Source organism: Sceloporus undulatus, chromosome 4 (assembly GCF_019175285.1).
Source record: "Sceloporus undulatus isolate JIND9_A2432 ecotype Alabama chromosome 4, SceUnd_v1.1, whole genome shotgun sequence".
NCBI classification, from domain to species: Eukaryota; Metazoa; Chordata; class Lepidosauria; order Squamata; family Phrynosomatidae; genus Sceloporus; species Sceloporus undulatus.
This window is the reverse complement of record NC_056525.1, coordinates 130803874-130822321: the sequence shown is the minus strand read 5'-3', so window position 1 is coordinate 130822321 and position 18448 is coordinate 130803874. Positions and strand designations below refer to the sequence as shown.

Genomic DNA, 18448 nt, shown 5'->3' with positions numbered 1-18448 from the left:
TGGATTGCAAATCCCATTATCCAGAGTTTAACTATTGGTTAGGGATCATGGGAATTGCAGTCTAACATTGGATTATCGTGTGTTGCTGACTCCAGTTTCAGAGTTAGCATAAAGCTAGCTCACTTTTGAACCTGGGGGAGGGAAGGAAACACACACACACCTGAAATTGCAAATACAGCAGGTTTTCCCCCCCTCAAAATGAGATTTACTAGAACAGAAATAATGCTATCTAGCCAATTGCTGAGATCTTTGATAGGAAAGGAAAGATATTAAAGTAACTGCACAGATTTTGACCACAATTTCCAAACACTAAAATGTTTGAGCTATATGAGTTATTTATTGGCAGTTTTACAGGCTGTTTTGTAATTACTTGTACTGAAAGAAGAGATACATATAATTTAAACACAGAGAAATAATAAAATGTTGATCTCAAACAGAAGAGGAAAGCAAGAAGTGAAGGTGCACTCTTATACATTAGTGCCAGGAGATGGAGGATTTGTATACATTCAGCTCTCCATGTTTGTAGCTTTGACTTTTCTGGATTTGATTATTCAGATTTTATTAATATGTTCTCTCTAGGAATCTCTAGGAATCTCTAGGTCTCCCAGCTTGACTCTGTGATCAACATCCACCAATAATTGGGCTGGAAGATGTAGAAGTTCCTAAAAAACCCCACTTCTCTAGGCATTTGTATGACTTCCAGTGCAATTCTATGGTCAATTTATGGCGGATGTTGACCACAGTCATGTGCTGGAGGACCTAGAGATTACTAGAGAAGTATTCTCTCAAGTTTAAAAAAACCAATGTTTTGTATTTTGTTGTTTTTCCACTTTCATGGGGGTCCTGTGCCCTTAACCTCAGCAAATGTGGCGTTCCCACTGTACTGGTAAATAGTGAATGATGCCTTGCTTTAAACCAAAAAAGTGTTTAGAACTGCTTAGTAGCAAGAACAAGATCACACCCATGACAGACCAGGCTTAAGTTGCACATATTATTGATTTGCATCCTGCAGTTGGCCTTCCATATCCACAGATTTTGCATTAACGGATTCAACCATCACAGTTTGAAAATATTTTTTAACCCTATCCCTCAATAGCAAACCTTGATTTTTGCCATTTTATATAAAGGACATCATATTACTACACCTCTGTACAAAATAGAAGCTGAGTATCCATGAATTTTGGTATCCATGGGGTTGATCCTGGAACCAAACCCAAGCGGATAACAATGATCCATTGCGTTTACCATATATGTGTTAATGTATATTGAAGGTAAAAATGTTCAGATGTGGCAATGGCTGCAGAAGCCTAAATTGGCTACAACTGGAGTCTAGAGCAGCAGCCGGATGTTTAAGGTCAACTGAACAGGACTAAATGTAATCATGCTATGTCTTCAGTCTCAAGATGGATTGGTGTCCATGATGCACAGCAACTTGTCTGTGATGCATAGCAACTTGTCTGAAGAGGCTGGACTAAGTGGTCGCCTCATGGTAATATTGTATATAAAGAAAATGCTGTTCTGGTGAACTGTGGGAGTTTGGGAGTCTGGGAGTTTGAGATAGTGTGGTGTGACAGTAAGAGTTTTTGTATAGTAATGACTAGCTCGTGTTTATCTGAAACAAAGTAATAAAGCCCTCTAAGGAGTGAACTTGCTGGAGAGTGATTCTTTGATTTAGCAGCTGTTTCTCCAGGCATTGTTCCAGCAAGCTGAAAGCCTGTTTTGGAGTTTTGTTCTGATCCTGAGTTGGAGAGATAGCCGGCATCTTCATCCATTTGGCACCAGACCGGGACCATGGGCAAGGTTCATCACCCAAAATATCAACAATACGACACCTTTTGCTTCTTCCAAGTGATGAAAATTGTCTCATTGAGTGAATACTTTAGTCATCATGCTGGTGAAATATGATTTTCATCATATAGGCTGTGAATGCTGGTGATGAAATCATGTTGTTCTGATGAGATTTTGCCTTTGTGTCTGTAGAGTAATTTAAGTTTCCCAAGGATTCAGCCTTTTATAAGGAAAAAAAATTAAATATAAAAAATGTCAAAGCCAAGCCTGTTAGGGTCTAGCTTTAAATAAGCAGAGTAGCAGAAATGTGCCTTTGAAGGGCAGGAGGGGGGAAACCCCAATCCCCTGCCTTCCTGATGAACAGGAAGTCATCAAAATAGTGGGTGACTCGCAGGATCCCTGCATGGCTTTTTACCTCCTAGTCCAAGAAGGTGCTGAAGTTCTTGAAGGCCACACAGCTGACAGAGCAACCCATAGGCATAGCTTTGTCAAATTTGAATTTGAATTTGAATCCAAGAAGGCAAAGTCATTTGGGTGGACAGGCAACAGTCAGAATGCCAACTCGATGTCACATTTGGACATATGGGCTCCCAGGCCACAGGCCTGAACAAGTCGGATTGCCTGGTAAAAGGAAGAGAACTGGACAGAACACAGAACAGGAGAGATGGAGTCAGTGACAGAGGCACAATGAGGCTAGGACAAGTGGTGGATGATGTGTTACTCACCTGTTGCCTTCTTGGGAACCACTCCAAGGGGGGAAACCCAGAGGTTGTAAATAGGGGGTACAGGGAAAGGTCTGGCGACCCAGCTTGCCTTCCTTTCTTTTTGAATATTTTCCTTGAAGACTAGGGGCAAGTCATGGGTGGACTTGAGGTTGTGAGCATCAGAAGCAACCTGGGCCCCAGAATGAAATGGGGAAACCATATGAGAACCCCTCTTCTAAGAAGAGGGCTGCCTGCTTGTCAGGGTATGTGCGGAGGAGGGATGTAATGCCAATGGGCATACAGTGGTGAAGGCGAGGGCAAAAATGGGATGGGCAGCCTGTGTAGACTAACTTGGGATCCCCCATCCCCCGGTACTGGAGCCAGGGGCTCCCTCCTTTTTCCCAGAACTTGCTGGGCTGGGGTGTCCTGACCAAAAGGACTGCTGGGCAACAGTAGGGCAAGTGCCAGCTAGCTTGGCATGTGGATCAAGGCAGTTCTCACAGCAGTGGTCAAACTTGCACTGGGCACGGACACACTTTCCCACGTTGAATTCGTAGCACACATTTGGGATAAGTGATTTGCACTGCCCCCATGAAAATGGAATACCCAGCTAGCCAGTTGGAGAAGGAACAATTGACAGGACTGACCTTTGATTCCTGCCTCCCCTTCCTCTTGGACTTGGGAACACAGCCCAAGGCTTAAGCAAGTTGAACACATCAACCTAGTACCCCCCAGAGGATCTTGTCTCTGGTTTTCTTAGGAAGATGAAAGCCCAGCGGGGTTCTCGTTGTCTTTGAAATGGGTGAAGGCTGAAACTTCCTGCTCCTCCCACACACCCGTAAGTCCCGAACGCTGGGACCTCTGCCTGATGGCTCATGACGGGAGGCCAGGGGTGACAGCAACCTCCCTCCTGTAATCCTCTCTCCCAGGCTCAAGATTGGAGGAGTCACCATCCCCTTCCCTTCTGTCCCAGGACTTCCTCTTGTTCTTCCTGCCACAGTTCTTCCTTTTCCTTTTCTCACGCCTGTCGGCAGAGGAGGAATCACTGGATGTTGAACTGCTTGTCGAACTGCAGATGGGTGTGCTGCTACTGCTGGAAACAGACGTGAAATGACTCCACCGATGGACTCCTGTGGTCACTCCTTCTTGGCTCTCAGAGCTCCCACTGGGGTTGGGCAGAGCTCCCAGGAGCCCCACTTGTTGAACTAGGTCAGAGAGAGTGTGCGTTAATCCAACTCATAAATCCTCTCTGACTGGTAGTTGCCAGTTTGGAGACTCCAGCTTGGGCGGACTTGCTGCAGTGGATGGTTTGTGGCCCCTCCCTGGGTCTAGGTCAGCCCAGGATTTCCTGGGCTGCCCTGACTGGCCTCGAGTTGTTGGCCTAGAAGGTTCCCCCATGCCCTGTTTTGGGAACATGCTGGCAGGAAGCGCAGGTAGGCCAGAAAGGCCTAAAACCGTAGATGCTGGGGGGGGGGCAGTGAGGGTATTGCAAATTGGCCCCTACATCACAGCCGCCTTAAAGGGCTGTGGACCCGAGGATGCTGGTCTCCCCCCCCACCTTGCCTCTGCTCGTGGATCACGGCCTGATCCCCTGGTTGCAGCCCTGCTCTGGCCCTCTGCACAATCCCAAACTCAGGTGACAGAAGTGGGCCCTTTCTGACCTTTGGCCCGATCCTACACACATGGTGCTGTTCGGTCCCAGTCCTTGGAGCTGGCCTCCAAATGCTTGCTGCTGCTGCTGTTGTACTGGAGGAGGGCAAATGTTGTTCCAGTCTTCAAAAAGGAGAAAAAAGAGAATCCCAACAATTATCGTCCAGTTAGTCTGACATCAATACCAGGAATGATTCTAGCGCAGATCATTAAACAGAGTATGTGAACATTTAGAAGCAAATGCCATAATCACAAAAAGTCAACGTGGGTTTCTGAAAAACAAGTCATGCCAAGCTAATCTAATTTCTCTTTCTCTCTCTCTCTCTTTTTTTTTTTTTTTGATAAAATTACCAGCTTCGTAGATGAAGGGAATGCTATGGATATTGCATATCTTGATTTCAGTAAGGCCTTTGACAAGGTCCCCCATGACATTCTCGCGAACAAGCTAGTGATATGTGGGTTAGACAATGCAGTTTTTAAATGGATTTGTAATTGGTTGACCGTCTGAACTCAAACGGTGCTCAGCTATGGCTCCTCTTCATCCTGGAGAGAAGTGACAAGTAGGATGCCACAGTGCTATTCAACATCTTTAGCAAACAAACAAACAAACAAGCTTCATTTATATACCGCTTCATACCGCCTAAGCCAGTGGTGGCGAACCTATGGCATGTGTGCCAGAGGTGGCACTCAGAGCCTTCTTTGTGGGCACATGTGCCATCACCGCAGCACAGAGTTTGTCAGAGCTCATTACTAGAAAGCCAGAGGAGCACAGCACTTTGTGATAAATAAGTGGGTTTTGGGTTACAGCTTGGGCACTCGGTCTCTAAAAGATTTGCCTAAACAGTGTCTAAGCGGTTTACAACTGTAAGCTAATTTGCCCCCAACAATCTGGGTACTCATTTTAGCGACCTTGGAAGGATGCACGCTTGAGTCAAGCTTGAGCCCTTTTGCTGGTCTTGAACTCACAACCTTATGGTTTTGAGTGAGTGGTTGCAGTACAGGCATTTAACCACTGCGCCACCAGGGCTCATCAATGACTTAAATGAAAGAATAGCGGACATGTTTATCAAATTTGCAGATGACAACAAATTAGGAAGAATAACTAATACTCCAGAAGACAGGATCACAATGACCTTAATAGATTAGAAAGCTGGGCCAAAGCTAACAAAATGAATTTCAACACAGAGAAATGTAACGTACTGCACTTGGGGCAAAAAAGAAAAAAAAAAAAAGAAAAAAGAAAAAAGAAAAAATGAAATGCATAGATATAGGATGGGGAACACTTGGTGGAACAAGACTACATATGAAAGGGATCTAGGAGTCCTAGTAGACCACAAGTGGAACATTGGACCAAGGTTGTAGAAGCAGAGTGTTGAGGCTGATCACGCTTGGTATCTGTGGTAGCAAATCGTCGAGGCTGATCACACTCGGTTTCAGTCGGGACCGAAGAAGCCCTCTTCGAGCCCGAGGGCTCAGAACAGGCCTTCCTGGCACCATCATCTGAAGCCGAAGGTTCAGAATGGGCCCTCTTAGAAGGGGAAGCCTCTGCCTCATCAGAATGCCTCCTTTAAGATGTGGACCTCGAGCCCGAGCCCTTGTCTGGTCTTTTATCTGTTTTAGGCTTCTCTTTTTTAGAGGACTTGTCTTTCTACTGGTCCTTTTGTTTAGGACATGCCCCCTCAGAAACAAAATCACACCCAGAACCCTGAGCAGCTGAGGCAGAGGCCAAGAGGCTTGAGCCTCAGCAGCCTGGGCAGACCCTTGGGCAGCTGAAGCAGAAACCGGATGGGCAGTCTGACTTTCCGGACGTAAGACCTGCTCATAAAGGGCAGCCTTCAGGCAGGACTCCTGGTTCTTCCTAGCCTGGGGTCATAGTTACAGGTGGTGTACGACTGCACGTTATGCCCTTCGCCCAGGCAGAGCAGCCAAGAGGTGTAGGGATCCTGTTCCTGACATCTTACCACCGCAGGTCTCAGTCCGTTTGAAAGTCGAACGAGAAGCCATTTCGAATAAAGCCAAATCAATATTCAGAAGTGAAGCCAAGGACAAGCCAAATAACCAACCGATGCATGCCAATCACAAAGTTGAAAACCATTAGAATAGTCAGAAAACAATCGATTCCAAAAAGCCAAATGAGCTATTCCAAGAGTAGCAAAATTCTTTTGAGCTGCTAACATAGCAGAAAAAAGGAACTGGGGAAGAGTGGGAACGCTAGGGGATTTATAGGAGGTGAGCAGAGCTACCGCCAAAAAGTTGCTAAAAGTTGCAGTCAACTTTGCCCAGTGATTCCAGAAGGTTCTGAGCTGTACTATGCAGGCGCAGAAGAAACCCATTTGTATGATTTACAGAGACCACAAAGACACACACACACACACACACGGAGAGAGAGAGAGAGCTAGCTTGCTCACTACTTGAAGATTTACATCTTCTCTCTACAGTTAATGTGCTAATTTACTATAGCTTCACATTCACTTTAGCTAAACTGAAACCCAATAATAGCACCCACACATCAAAACAGATAAAAAATTAAAGGGAGAAGGACTTTCAAGTACAGACAGTTGCTAACATTTATTTATATTTACTGCTACATTTAAAGCCCTGTTCAGAATATTAAAAATATATTCTAGAAGGGTGGGGAAAGTTCAGTCTGCCTTCAGATCCTGATCCCCACTTTTTTGTTTCCTCTGAAGCTTCCTGCCACTCCCCTATCATCATCAGACCTCCATCATTTTCCAGGTGATTTTTGTACACCCAAACTGCCCTAAGTACACCCAAAATAAGCAGATTGTTCCTTCATTCTCCCCCCCCCCCCCCGGCAATTAAAAATCAGCCACAAACTGGTCGAAATGGTTCAAGTCTGCTCATGGGACATGAAAAGATGCACAGAAATTAATATAATATAAATATAATAACAATCCCCAAAAGAAGGGAACATCAAGAGCCTGATGCATGGTTCCAAATGGTACTTTCAAAGTTAGCAAAACTTGCCACCATTTCTACAGTATCTTTATCTCTTGCTTTTGTCTTCTCATGGGTGGAATGAAAAGCATGTGACTAAACTTTTTCACAGCTTCATGAAGCTTGTCCCTGCTTTCTTCTTGTTGTTGTTTCAGCTCTGCCTTCAGCCTTGCTTCTTGCTTCCTCAGATCAGTTATCACATCCTCTGCAGTGATTCCTCTTGTAATAGCTTTATTGGTTGCTGCTGACTTGATGGAATCCATTTTGTGGCCCTTTAAAGATTTCCCTTTAAATACAAGTCTGTATGGACCATGCATTTTCTTGATTTTGCAAGCATAATTATGGCATTTAAGATAAGATAGTTTCAGGTCCACAGCTGTTTCTATTCTTTTGATAGTCCTGCTGAACTCCTTTTCTTGTAGCTGTTCTTGCTCTCTTGCTCTGACCTGTGAAGAGAAAACCAACAATTAAGTGGACAATGTATGATATAAAAAGCAAGAGGGTAGTGGAGCCTCATGGCATCTGCGGACAACATTCATTGAAGCCTCTTTTATTTTTGGAACAGAATTCCCATACTTATTTTTGTTTGACTATAGAAAGTTGTGGTCCAGTTGTCAAGTTTCATTTCTTCCCCGTTTTGCAATAGACATATGACACTGTCCCATTTAAGACACTGATGGTCTTTAAAAAAATGTTCTACACCCATTTCAAAGCTTCATGGATTAAATTATGTCCTCCTAATATTTGTCAATGAAATTATGTTCTCTGTGAGAGAACCTCCTATGAGAACTATTTAATATGCTTAAAGACCCCAGTATAATAGGTGATGATTTTAAAGACCTGATTTGAGACTGGATGCCGTGCGATATATTTCATTCTCTCTCACTCTTGTGTGATTTTTAATGGCACTCACATAATGTGTAGACAATGGGAAACCCTGCTAATTGTAATCTTTAGAAATACACCCCAATAATTTTTAACTACTCTAACTTCTGGACTCAGAAACTGATAAGGAACTATACTCTCTCTCTATATATATGTACTTTAGATGCATTTTATTAAAACACTAATGCATAAAAACATAAACAATTACAATATATTTTATCTATGTCAATAAATAAACCACAAAAAGCATACCACTGTCAATGGAGTCAAACTACAGGAAAAGAGATTCCACCTAAACATTAGGTTTTTGACAGTGGGATGCGCTCCACCCAGTATGGTGGAATCTCCTTCTTTGGAGGTTTTTAAACAGAGACTGGATGGCCATCTTTCAGGAATGCTATGACTGCATGGCAGGGAGTTGAACTGGATGACCCTTGTGGTCTCTTCTAACTCTATGATTCTATGTGTAGGAATTACTATTAACAATTTTAAGATGTTGGTAATTGAAGTATCTGCTTCTCTGAAAGAAAGAAAAAAATACATTTTATAAAAAACTAAAAGTAAAAAAATTTACAATATGAGAATTGGTGTATTTCAGGAGATTTTAATGGGATAGTAAGAGCCAAAATTGGATAGACAATAAGGGAAAGAAAATTAAGAAAAATCAGGGTAAATTGGCAAAATAATTTTCTAGTAGATGCCTGGAAAGTAAAAGAGAATAAGAAAGGATTCATTTCCCCCCTCTGATATGCATCAGTCATGATTTCTAAATCAGTAACAACTAAGATAGGGAAAGTTGATATTTTGAACAGGACTTTATCTGACCATAATGTCATTAAAGGGGAATGTTAGTACACCTAGGTGGAGAATTTGTAAAAAAGAAAAGGTACTTATGGATTACAAGGAAAAGTTTAAAGGATGTTTTGAATTGAATTTAGATAAAGCGGGGCGGGAGAGGAGACTCAGTCTGGGATGCTAGGAAAGATGTGATAAAATATGTTTTTATTTTTAAAAACTTAATGAGAAAGAAAAATACAAGGAATATGAAAAAAATGATGGAAAAAATTAAAGGAAGAAGACATAGGCTTTGCGCCGGCCTGGCCATATACTAGGGTTGCGTAGGGGCTGAGTATCTGCATGCCCCGCAACATTAGTACGTGGTGGCAGCATCATCATAGCGGCCTCCCATCCACATGGGGGCTGCCATGACGTCACACAGCGCTGCGTCCAAAGGACACGTGCGTGATGTCTCCATGCTCCCCAGGCCGCTTGGAGGCGGTGCAGGAAGTAGCTCTGAAATGGAGCTCTTTTTGGGCGCCACATCATTCCCGCAGCAACTAAACAGCTGCGGGAACGATGCTAGGGAGAAAGGGGCCAGGTAGCCCCTTTCTCCCATGGCTGCGGCTCCCGGGGTGTCCAGGGGCATGAAGCCCCAAGGACACCCCTTTTCTGCGCCACTGAAAAACTCTGGATTGGGGCCACAGGGTTGCCGGTGAGGCTGCCCTGCCTCCAACCTGGAGATAAAAGGGGCGTCACAGTGAAATTCCCATCTAAAATACAATTGTGAAACTGATAAAAATATTACAAAAGCAAGGAACATTGTTGATGACACTGGAAATGAAGAAAAAATAGAATTTTGTAAAGCAAAGGAATTTTGAATTCCTGAATAAGTCAAGGAGATGGTGAGCTTATAGAATTTGGAAAGAAAAGGCAAATAGCTTGATAATGGAATTGAAGGAAAGAGATAGGATTATAACTAAGGAGAAAGAAATTCATAAACTACCATATATACTCGACTATAAGTTGATCTCATGTATGAGTCGACGGCAGGTTTTGAAGCCAAAATTATGGATTTTGATCTGACCCATGGATAAGTCAAGGGTAAAACTTAGGGGCCTCTAACAAAGGATTTGAAGGATGAAGCAAGGAAAACAATGCCAAATAATTTACAAGATTCCAGCAGGCATAACTGTTTGTGCTCACACTAACACCTGAGTGGAGGAGAAAGTAGAGAAGGGTCAGTGATTCCAGGACAGATTTCACTCTTGCCTTTCATCGGGGATAGTTCATTTTTTGATAATGCACCTATTTCAGACAATCCCAATTCTTTTATCCATTGCATTAATTAAAACTGGCAAAGGAATTTAACAAAAAATTTATGGATATGTAAGAGACCTACCTAAGATTGTCATTTTGATTTTTTTTGCTGTTTGTTTATGTTATTGTTTTTGTTCTTTTTTGTATTAATCAAACTTTTTTAAATAATGAAATTTGCTTTTTAATTAAAATTGAATACAAAAAGATGAAAAAATGAACAAATAGTAAAAAATTCAAAATAACAAACGTAATAATCACTACAAGTACCGCCTCCCTCCAGACCCTTCCCAGCTTATTTCCCACATTTCTCTGACTGCAGATGTTTAGAACTCTTCTCAAGTATCTTTCACAAAGTTTCCATTCAAAAAACCTTTCCATTATCTGTATAATGGATAACTATTGGCCAATGTCCAATATTCCATTTTTGAGTAAGGTAACAGAAACATTCTGGAACATGTTGTGGCCTCCCAGTTTCAAGGAATCCTTGATTAAACAGATAATCTATACTCATTTTACTCTGTTTTCAGGCCTAGTTATGAGACAGAGATGGCTTTGGTTGCCTTAATGATGACCTTCTCCAGAAATCAATTAAAGGAACATGCCACTGTTGGTTCTCCTGGACCTTTGAAGGGGGTTTCAGTAGTATCAAACATGGTAGTCTTTTGGTCTGACTTAGAGAAATGGGATTTGGAGGCATTCTTTTATAGTGGCTCCATCCTTTCCTAGAGGCTGAAAAGCCAGAAGGCCTTGCTGGATGATTCCTGTTCAGCAGTGTACTCAAGGCTTGGGTCTGTTCCCCCATGCTATTTAAAATCCACATGCAAATACTGGGGCAAGGCATTCAGAAGTTAGGGTTTGGGTAACCAGATGTTGTTACAGCTTTCATATAGCTTCAGTGTTCTGCCCTCTCCCGGTAAGTAAAATTCTAGCTTTAACACTATTTTTTTTTAAATTAAGTACACCCTGTTTTTAAATTAAGTATGAATCTGTTTCCAGTTGTTTTTGCTTCTCAATATGTCCATCATAAATGATATGTTCTTATTTGTGATGTACATTTCCAACAGGAATTATCTATTCCTTTACACATTTTTTGATAATTTCCCCAGTATCAGATGCCACCTAAACATCATCTTTATAGAAGATTCTTTAAGATTGTTCACCAATGTAAATTTCAAGACTTTTTGCCTCATTTCCCCCCAGGTTTCCAGTTCTATGTTATAACTAAAATGTGTGGGCCACTTAATCATACATTCCCTTACATATTCTTTACATACTTTAAAACTTTTGAGATGCAATAACTCTACTTCAAGTCATGGTGTAGCTATGCTCACCTTATGCAAAAGTTGTAATTGGAAAGAAACATGTGAAATTTAAACAATTGTAACTGTCAGAATACTGGTTGGATTTCATACAGTTTTGGAACAATAAACATTATTTTGAGATTTTATGCACAGGATTCTATATGGTTTTGGAATAATAAATACGGGTTTTTGAGATTTTGAAGTTCAAAGCAAGATTTGTAAACAAAGAATTTTGAAAAAGGTAGAGGGATGATAACAAAAAAAGAGTAATAATGTGATAGATGATTATGTGAAGATATGATTATTTTGCTGTAACCAGATTGTTTAACTTAATTGTATAATTTTAATGAGTTAGACAAATTAATTACTTGTATTTGATTAGACTTAGGCAGCAGATTGATGAGGCAAGGGGAAATAGCAATTTTAGGATTCTGAGGAACAGTAGAATTGAATAACCCTGAGAATGCTCCTCCAGGAAATAATGGAGCCTCTGTAGAACAGGACCCCCAAGCCCCAATACAGAAAGCAAACACATTGAGAGTTACAGCAGAACCAGTGAAGGCACACTTCCCCTGTTCAGTTTCTCTTCCCCTGTTTAGCTGTCTTGAGCTTTTGAAGCTAACTCCATTCTCGATCCCTTTCAATCCAGTTTCCAGATGGCTCTCACTAAGATCTTGGATGATCTTTTATGAGCCAAGGCTAATGACCTTTACTCTGTTCTCATTCTTCTTGATTTGTCTGTGGCCTTTGGATGACTTATGGTCATCTAGTTGACATACTTTTTGACCTTGGGTTCTCGGACTCTGTTCTTGACTGGTTTAGATCTTATTTGTCAGACAGATCTTTTGCTGAGGTCACGGGTGGTCGGACCTTGTCCTCTGTTCCCTTATCTGTTGGAGTTCCTCAGGGAATCTGTTTTAGGTCTCCTTTTGTTTTCTCTCTACACATTGTCCCTAGGAAAACCTATCAGCTCTTTTGGTTTTTCTTATCATCTGTACGCCGATGACACACAGCTTTATCTTTCCACCCCTGACATTTCTCTGGGGCTTGAACAGCAAGTTTAATAATAATAATAATAATAATAATAATTATTATTATTTATTTATAACCCGCCTCTCCCTATGTTGGATCAAGGCGGGTTACACCATATATAAAGAGAAAAACAATAAAATTAAAGGCACAGAAACGATAGATAAAAGTACACTAGACTCCAGATTCCCACTCCCTCCCCCCTAAAATTAACATTAAAAGCAATTCCCAAACAATGGGCAATAAAATCAGTCAAGAACGAATCAGTCCGAAGAGAACAATTTAAGCAAGTGGAGAGTGAGATTAGGGGATCGGTTTGGGAAGGCCCGCTGGAAGACATCCGTTTTTATTGCCTTCTTAAAGGCCTCCAAAGATGTTAGTTGGCGGATCTTGTCTGGCAGATCATTCCAGATTTTTTGAGTGGCAGCAGAAAACATCCTCTGGAAAGTAATTACCAGTCTAGTTCTCTCTGACTGTAGTAGATTCTTCCCTGAGGATCTGAGAGTGTGGGAAGGATTATATGGGAGGAGGCGTTCCCTCAGGTAAACTGGACCCAGGCCATGTAAAATTGGGATTCTTCCATAAGTTGTTGTTGGTTGATTGGATTCTTCCATATTTGTGATTGGGAAATATAGAAGAATCTGGAATGTATGTAATGGTACATTTAATCTGGAATGTATGTAATGGTATATTTAGGAAAAGGTAGAGGAATGGTAACCTTGGCAACGGATAGCTTTGGCAGTTCTCAGCCTTGAAAGAGCTGCAACCTTTTTGGTCAATCACAATGTTAGGCCAGTCTGATGGGATAGCTAGATGGGAAAAGGTTGTTAGAATGGATATCAATATGTGGCCTTTGAAGTTACAAGCATTTTGGTGGTTTAATTCAAAGTTGTATACTGATGGGAACAAGAAACTACTATCTTGCTGTTGTGGGGATGTTTGGTGGGAACCTACTGTCCATGCAGTGGTTCTCAAAACATCCTATTTGGGGGGAAGGTTGGCTCAGGGGGTAATTAAGTTGTCAATTGTGCTTTCTGTGGGAATTTGTTAGCCAATGGGTGTTGATGTGGGGAGGGTTTTTCATTATAATTATAAAATGGCCAAATTGTTAATGTTAGATCCGACTATAATGTCTTGTACTGTGCACTTAAACCATTGTTTTTATTCAATAAAGTTTCTAGTTTGGACTTAGTTCTACAACTTGACTTTTGGATGAAACTTTGGTGGGCCCGGTTCTGACAGCTTTATAGGTAATGACCAACACCTTATACTGTGCCCAGAAGCTAATAGGTAGTCAGTGAAGGGATTTTAGAATGGGTGTGATAGAATCAATCTTGGAACTCCCAGTCATCAATCTGGCTGCCATGTTTTGGACCAATTGCAGCTTCTGAACATGGCAAAAGGGTTGCCCCTGTTAAAATATATTTCTGTTTGTATTGAAAATGTTCAGATGTGTCAATGGTTAACTAAAGTTTAAAATGGTTCCTGTTGAAGGCCAGAAAGCCTAGGCCTGGAAGAACACATGCTCAAGGACATTGGCTGAGACAAAATATAAACAAAATTATGTTATTGTTATGCTTTTGTGTTACATGGTGACTTCATGGGAAAGAGTGTGTCCACTTGGTGGGAAAGTTGATCTTTTGAGAGAACAAAGACTGATGTCATATTCAAGTTTTTTTTTTCCTAGCATGGACTCTGAAAGAGAATAGATGTACAGTGGTACCTCGGGATACGAAATACCCAGGTTACGAAATTTCCGGGATACGAAAAAATCCCATAGGAAATAATTGTTCCGGGTTACGAATGTTTTTCGGGTTACGAAAAAATTTTTGGTGCTTTTTTCGGCTTTTTCGCACGGAATCGCGGCTTTTCCCCATTAGCGCCTATGGCATTTCGGCTTACGAAGGCTTTTCGGGTTACGAAAGCGGCCGCGGAACGAATTAATTTCGTAACCCGAGGGAGCAGTGTATAGTAGCCTCCTGTGAGTGTGTAAATAGCAACAAAGTCAATAAACCCTCATTTGAGTGAAAATCTGTGTTGAAGTTACTTTGTTCCTGAGTTCCAGAGAAGACTGCATCTGTTCCAGTTGGTACCAGTTCAGAACCACCGTCAGCAAGAGACATCACCCATAACAAAGAGTTTTTTCTAACAGCCCCATGTAGAGTGCATTGCAGAAATCGAGACTTTAGCCAATGGGCTCACCCCTCCATGAATAATCGAGACTGCAGACTTCAAATCCACAAAAACAGAGGGGCGACTGTAGTAGGATCCAGGGGAGCCTCCCCCTCCCCAGAAGCCTCCTTCAGGCATGTTTGGGTACCTGCCTTGTTATAAAAAGGTATTAATCACTCTCCCTACCAATTCAACCAGTAACCTTCTGCCTTATTAAAGGCAGGAGGAGCAAATGTCTGGTACACATGTAGTGTGGTTATCCCCTCTCAAAAAATATTTTCCACATCCTCAGACTACACAAATTGAAGCATTAATCAACACTGGAGAGTGGAGCATGGTTATATCTACTGTTCCTGTATTATCTCTAGCATCCAAATCAAAGAATCTTGTGATATATGGGTGAAGAAGTGGTGGGCAAATTCTTCACAATGGCAAGTTGAGTTCTTTAAATTGTTTTTTGGGTCAGACATTAATATATCCCTGACCACTCAAAAAAGCTCCAACAGATGGTTCTGTGTGAATACAATGGTGGCAGTTCATACAGTCTTTTTTACATCCCTTATTGCCCCACCAAAGGCCTTCAAATAAATTTTAGCCCATTTTCAGTTGAACTCTCTGGGTTTTCTGCCAATGTCTCTCTAGTCTGTTTTCCTCATTTAACTGCTGAAGGTACTGTGATGAGGATGACAGTCTTGGCCAGATGTGTCTTCATCTTCTCCCACAGTGTACCTGTTCAGATTTCCAGTTAGCCACTCAAGACCAATTCCAAGGAAACTTTACTCACCCACCTCCCAATATTTAGCTTCCTATGACTGATTAGCATGCTTATTCCTCATTGGGGTGGTTGATACTTTAGTTTTTTATGCCTAAATGTTGTTGTTGTTATTTTAAATTTAAAAAAACAACATTTATCTCTTCTTCCACCAGCTTGAGAGGAAGTCAGACCTGGAATTCACGCCCCCCCAAGCACCAACAAGGGCCAGCTGTGTGACGTTGAGGGAAGCCGAGGCCAGGTTTTAAAAGCCTCGGCATTCTCCTCCAGACCATCCTCCATCAGCTTGAGAGAGAGTCAGACCTGGAGTTTGCCCCCCCCCCCTCAGCACTAACAATGGGCAGCTTTGTCACGCTGGGGAACTTGGCCTCCCTGGAACTTGTTGAAAGGGTGGAGAGGGTGCTCTACAAACACCGGCTCCAATTACCATCACCCCAGCACATCTGCAGCCCCATGGAAGTCTACTGAGAAGGAGGCAGAGGCAGAGTGCAGCATCTGAATGGGTTTTGAACTGTTTTAATTGTTTAATTTATTTTAAATCGAGAGGGATGTTATTATTAGTTAATGGTGGTGGGAGTATAAGGGACTAGTCTCCCGTTGCTATTGTATTTTTGTTGTCCTGTATTTTATATTGTATTGTATTTTCTTGTTTGACTACCAGGGGAGAGTCGGAAATTGTTAGTTAGATTAATATGTTATGTTATACTTGATTTATTATTAAGTTATGTATTTTGGATTTTGTACTTTTCATTGCTATGTTTTTTATTTTGGATTATGTTCGCTGTATTTTTTTATATTTATTCTGCAATCTTGTACTTTATTTGACCTTTAATTTATTTGGATTGTATTGTAGTTTCCTATTGTTATATTGTATTTCTTTATTGTTGTAACCCACCCTGATTCTACATGATTGGATGGGCTATAAATAAATCATCATTATATTATTATAAGATTTAGGATTCCAGCATGTATGCTGATACTTCTTCTTTTCTGTGCAGTGCCATTTTGGCTAAATGAGTTTGCTTTTAGTATAATTAGTATATTGTCTATCTTGGTTAGGACTGATGGGAATTCCATTTCAACAACATGTGGAAGACCTTTTCTACCCATAATGAGAGTGGGAATAAACAGTGGCAATAACCATAAACAAACCATAAATGAATGTTAAGAGTTATTAATTCTATCAAATTTCTAGATTTCCAATAGGGCTCTAAATTAACATGTTACCTTTCTACAGCTGTTATGTTTCTTGTACATTACAAGCTCATGCAGCTCTTCACATAAAGTCACTAGGTCATTCCTGCATCTGTCAAGTTCTTCAACAGTTCTGCTAAGGCCAGAGCAACACAGATCTTCACTTAGCAAAACAGGATCCTTGTTACAAACATCTTGCTCTTTTGTCTCTTTTGTTTCAGGATCTAATACAGTCTTCTGTAAGATAGAAGGGAAAATACCAAAGTTTACTTTTCTGTAATAATACTCCACATTGTGACAAAGATTTGTCATCATAAAAAATGTCCAGATAACAAAACATGACAACTAACTTTATATTCAATCTCAATTTGTAAAATGATATGTAGCACTTGAACAACACTGATCTTGTTCTTAGAGGGTATTGAAACATAGCTTATTCTCCCCAAGAGAACTTTCTTAAGTAGTATGAATTGACTAAAATTATCACAATTTTAAAACAAAACAAATGTGTCTTACACATGCCAATCACAGCATCATGCACACCCAATTTTAACTGCCCCCAAGTAGCCTAGAAGTTATCTTTAGAAATTAGACTTAATAATCCAGGTGATTTTGAAGAGGGAGCAAGCTTGTTTTCTGCTGCTCCAGAGAACAGGACCCGGAACAATGGATGCAAGCTACAGGAAAAGAGATTCCACCTCAACATTAGGAAGAACTTCCTGACAGTAAGGGCTGTTCGACAGTTGAACACACTTCCTCGGAGTGTAGTGGAGTCTCCTTCCTTGGAGGTCTTTAAGCAGAGGCTAGATGGCCATCTATTGGGGATGCTTTCATTGGATTTCCTGCATGGCAGGGGGTTGGACTGGATGGCCCGTGCGGTCTCTTCCAACTCTATGATTCTATATCACTCAAGTGAGCAGACTCAGTAAAACAGGATATGTTTGTAGGACCAAAGCAGGGCATGCCTTGGACTTGGGACTTACAAGAAAGAAGTTTGCATCATGGCCTTCACTTGCTCATCAACAGAGATTACAAATCACCCACTGATAGAAGCAAGGATTCCCTTTGACCAAATACGTTGCTAAGATTAATTGTACATTAATTGTTGTTGGGCTCATAATAACAGGTCATATTATTCATAATTAACTCCTCTATAATTTTTTAGCCAGCAAAATCTTCACAACTTTTGCAAACTGAAATAAAATGAAATAAAATATGTAAGAACTGCAGCCCAAGTATAAATTAAGACATACCATCCAATGCCAATATACTGGTTCCATAGGTTTCCATTTCAGAAAGGCTTCCAGTCGAGAATTATTACATTCTATGAAATGCAACAACTGGGGGTGGGAAACAGAACAAAACTGTATTTTATTATTTATTTATTTATTTATTCATAGAAAAAATTGTAATTTCTCTTCTACTGTTTACATAACACTCAGAGCAGACAATTTCAACCAGAAATACAATGTATTTCTGCAATGTGATTATTGCAATGTGATTAGAAGTGATATGGTCTTTCAGCATGATATTATTCTGCACTACAGTAGTCTAAATTCTGACCATCAGTTTCAAAGTTTTGATGCCATATTCTTCACAAACAGCTACATATTAATACTAACCACATTTTGTATTTTGTATTTATGTAGCATTTTCTCAGTTTTTCCTCACATGTTATTCTAACAGCCAACGTTTAGAATAGGTCACATATCTAATTTGTGAAAGTGTGTTTCCAGCTGAGGTTATAGTTGAACTGCAGATCTATAGTTCAAAGCTCAGTTATGCTTTGGGGCCCATACTGGGAGAAAGGCAAAATATAAATAAAATAAATAGTCTTAACTGGCATATCAGAACCAAATTCCCGCTGAAAGAGCCAATCTGTGTCTTGTGTTCTACAG

At 40.9% G+C, this 18448-nt stretch overlaps 1 protein-coding gene across 2 annotated transcripts in view; it reads right to left on the bottom strand.

Moving 5' to 3' along the window:
* Positions 1-6684: 6684 nt before the first annotated feature.
* Positions 6685-18448, bottom strand: part of TEDC1 (tubulin epsilon and delta complex 1) — a 28066-nt gene continuing 16302 nt past the window's right edge. For both annotated transcript variants that reach the window (XM_042464740.1, XM_042464741.1), the window contains exons 6-8: positions 17804-17890; positions 16584-16787; positions 6685-7546 (exon numbers count right to left, since the gene is read on the bottom strand). In XM_042464740.1, the coding sequence (XP_042320674.1) occupies positions 7139-7546; positions 16584-16787; positions 17804-17890 (699 nt within the window). In that variant the 3' untranslated portion in view covers positions 6685-7138. The remainder of the gene's footprint in view (positions 7547-16583; positions 16788-17803; positions 17891-18448) is intronic.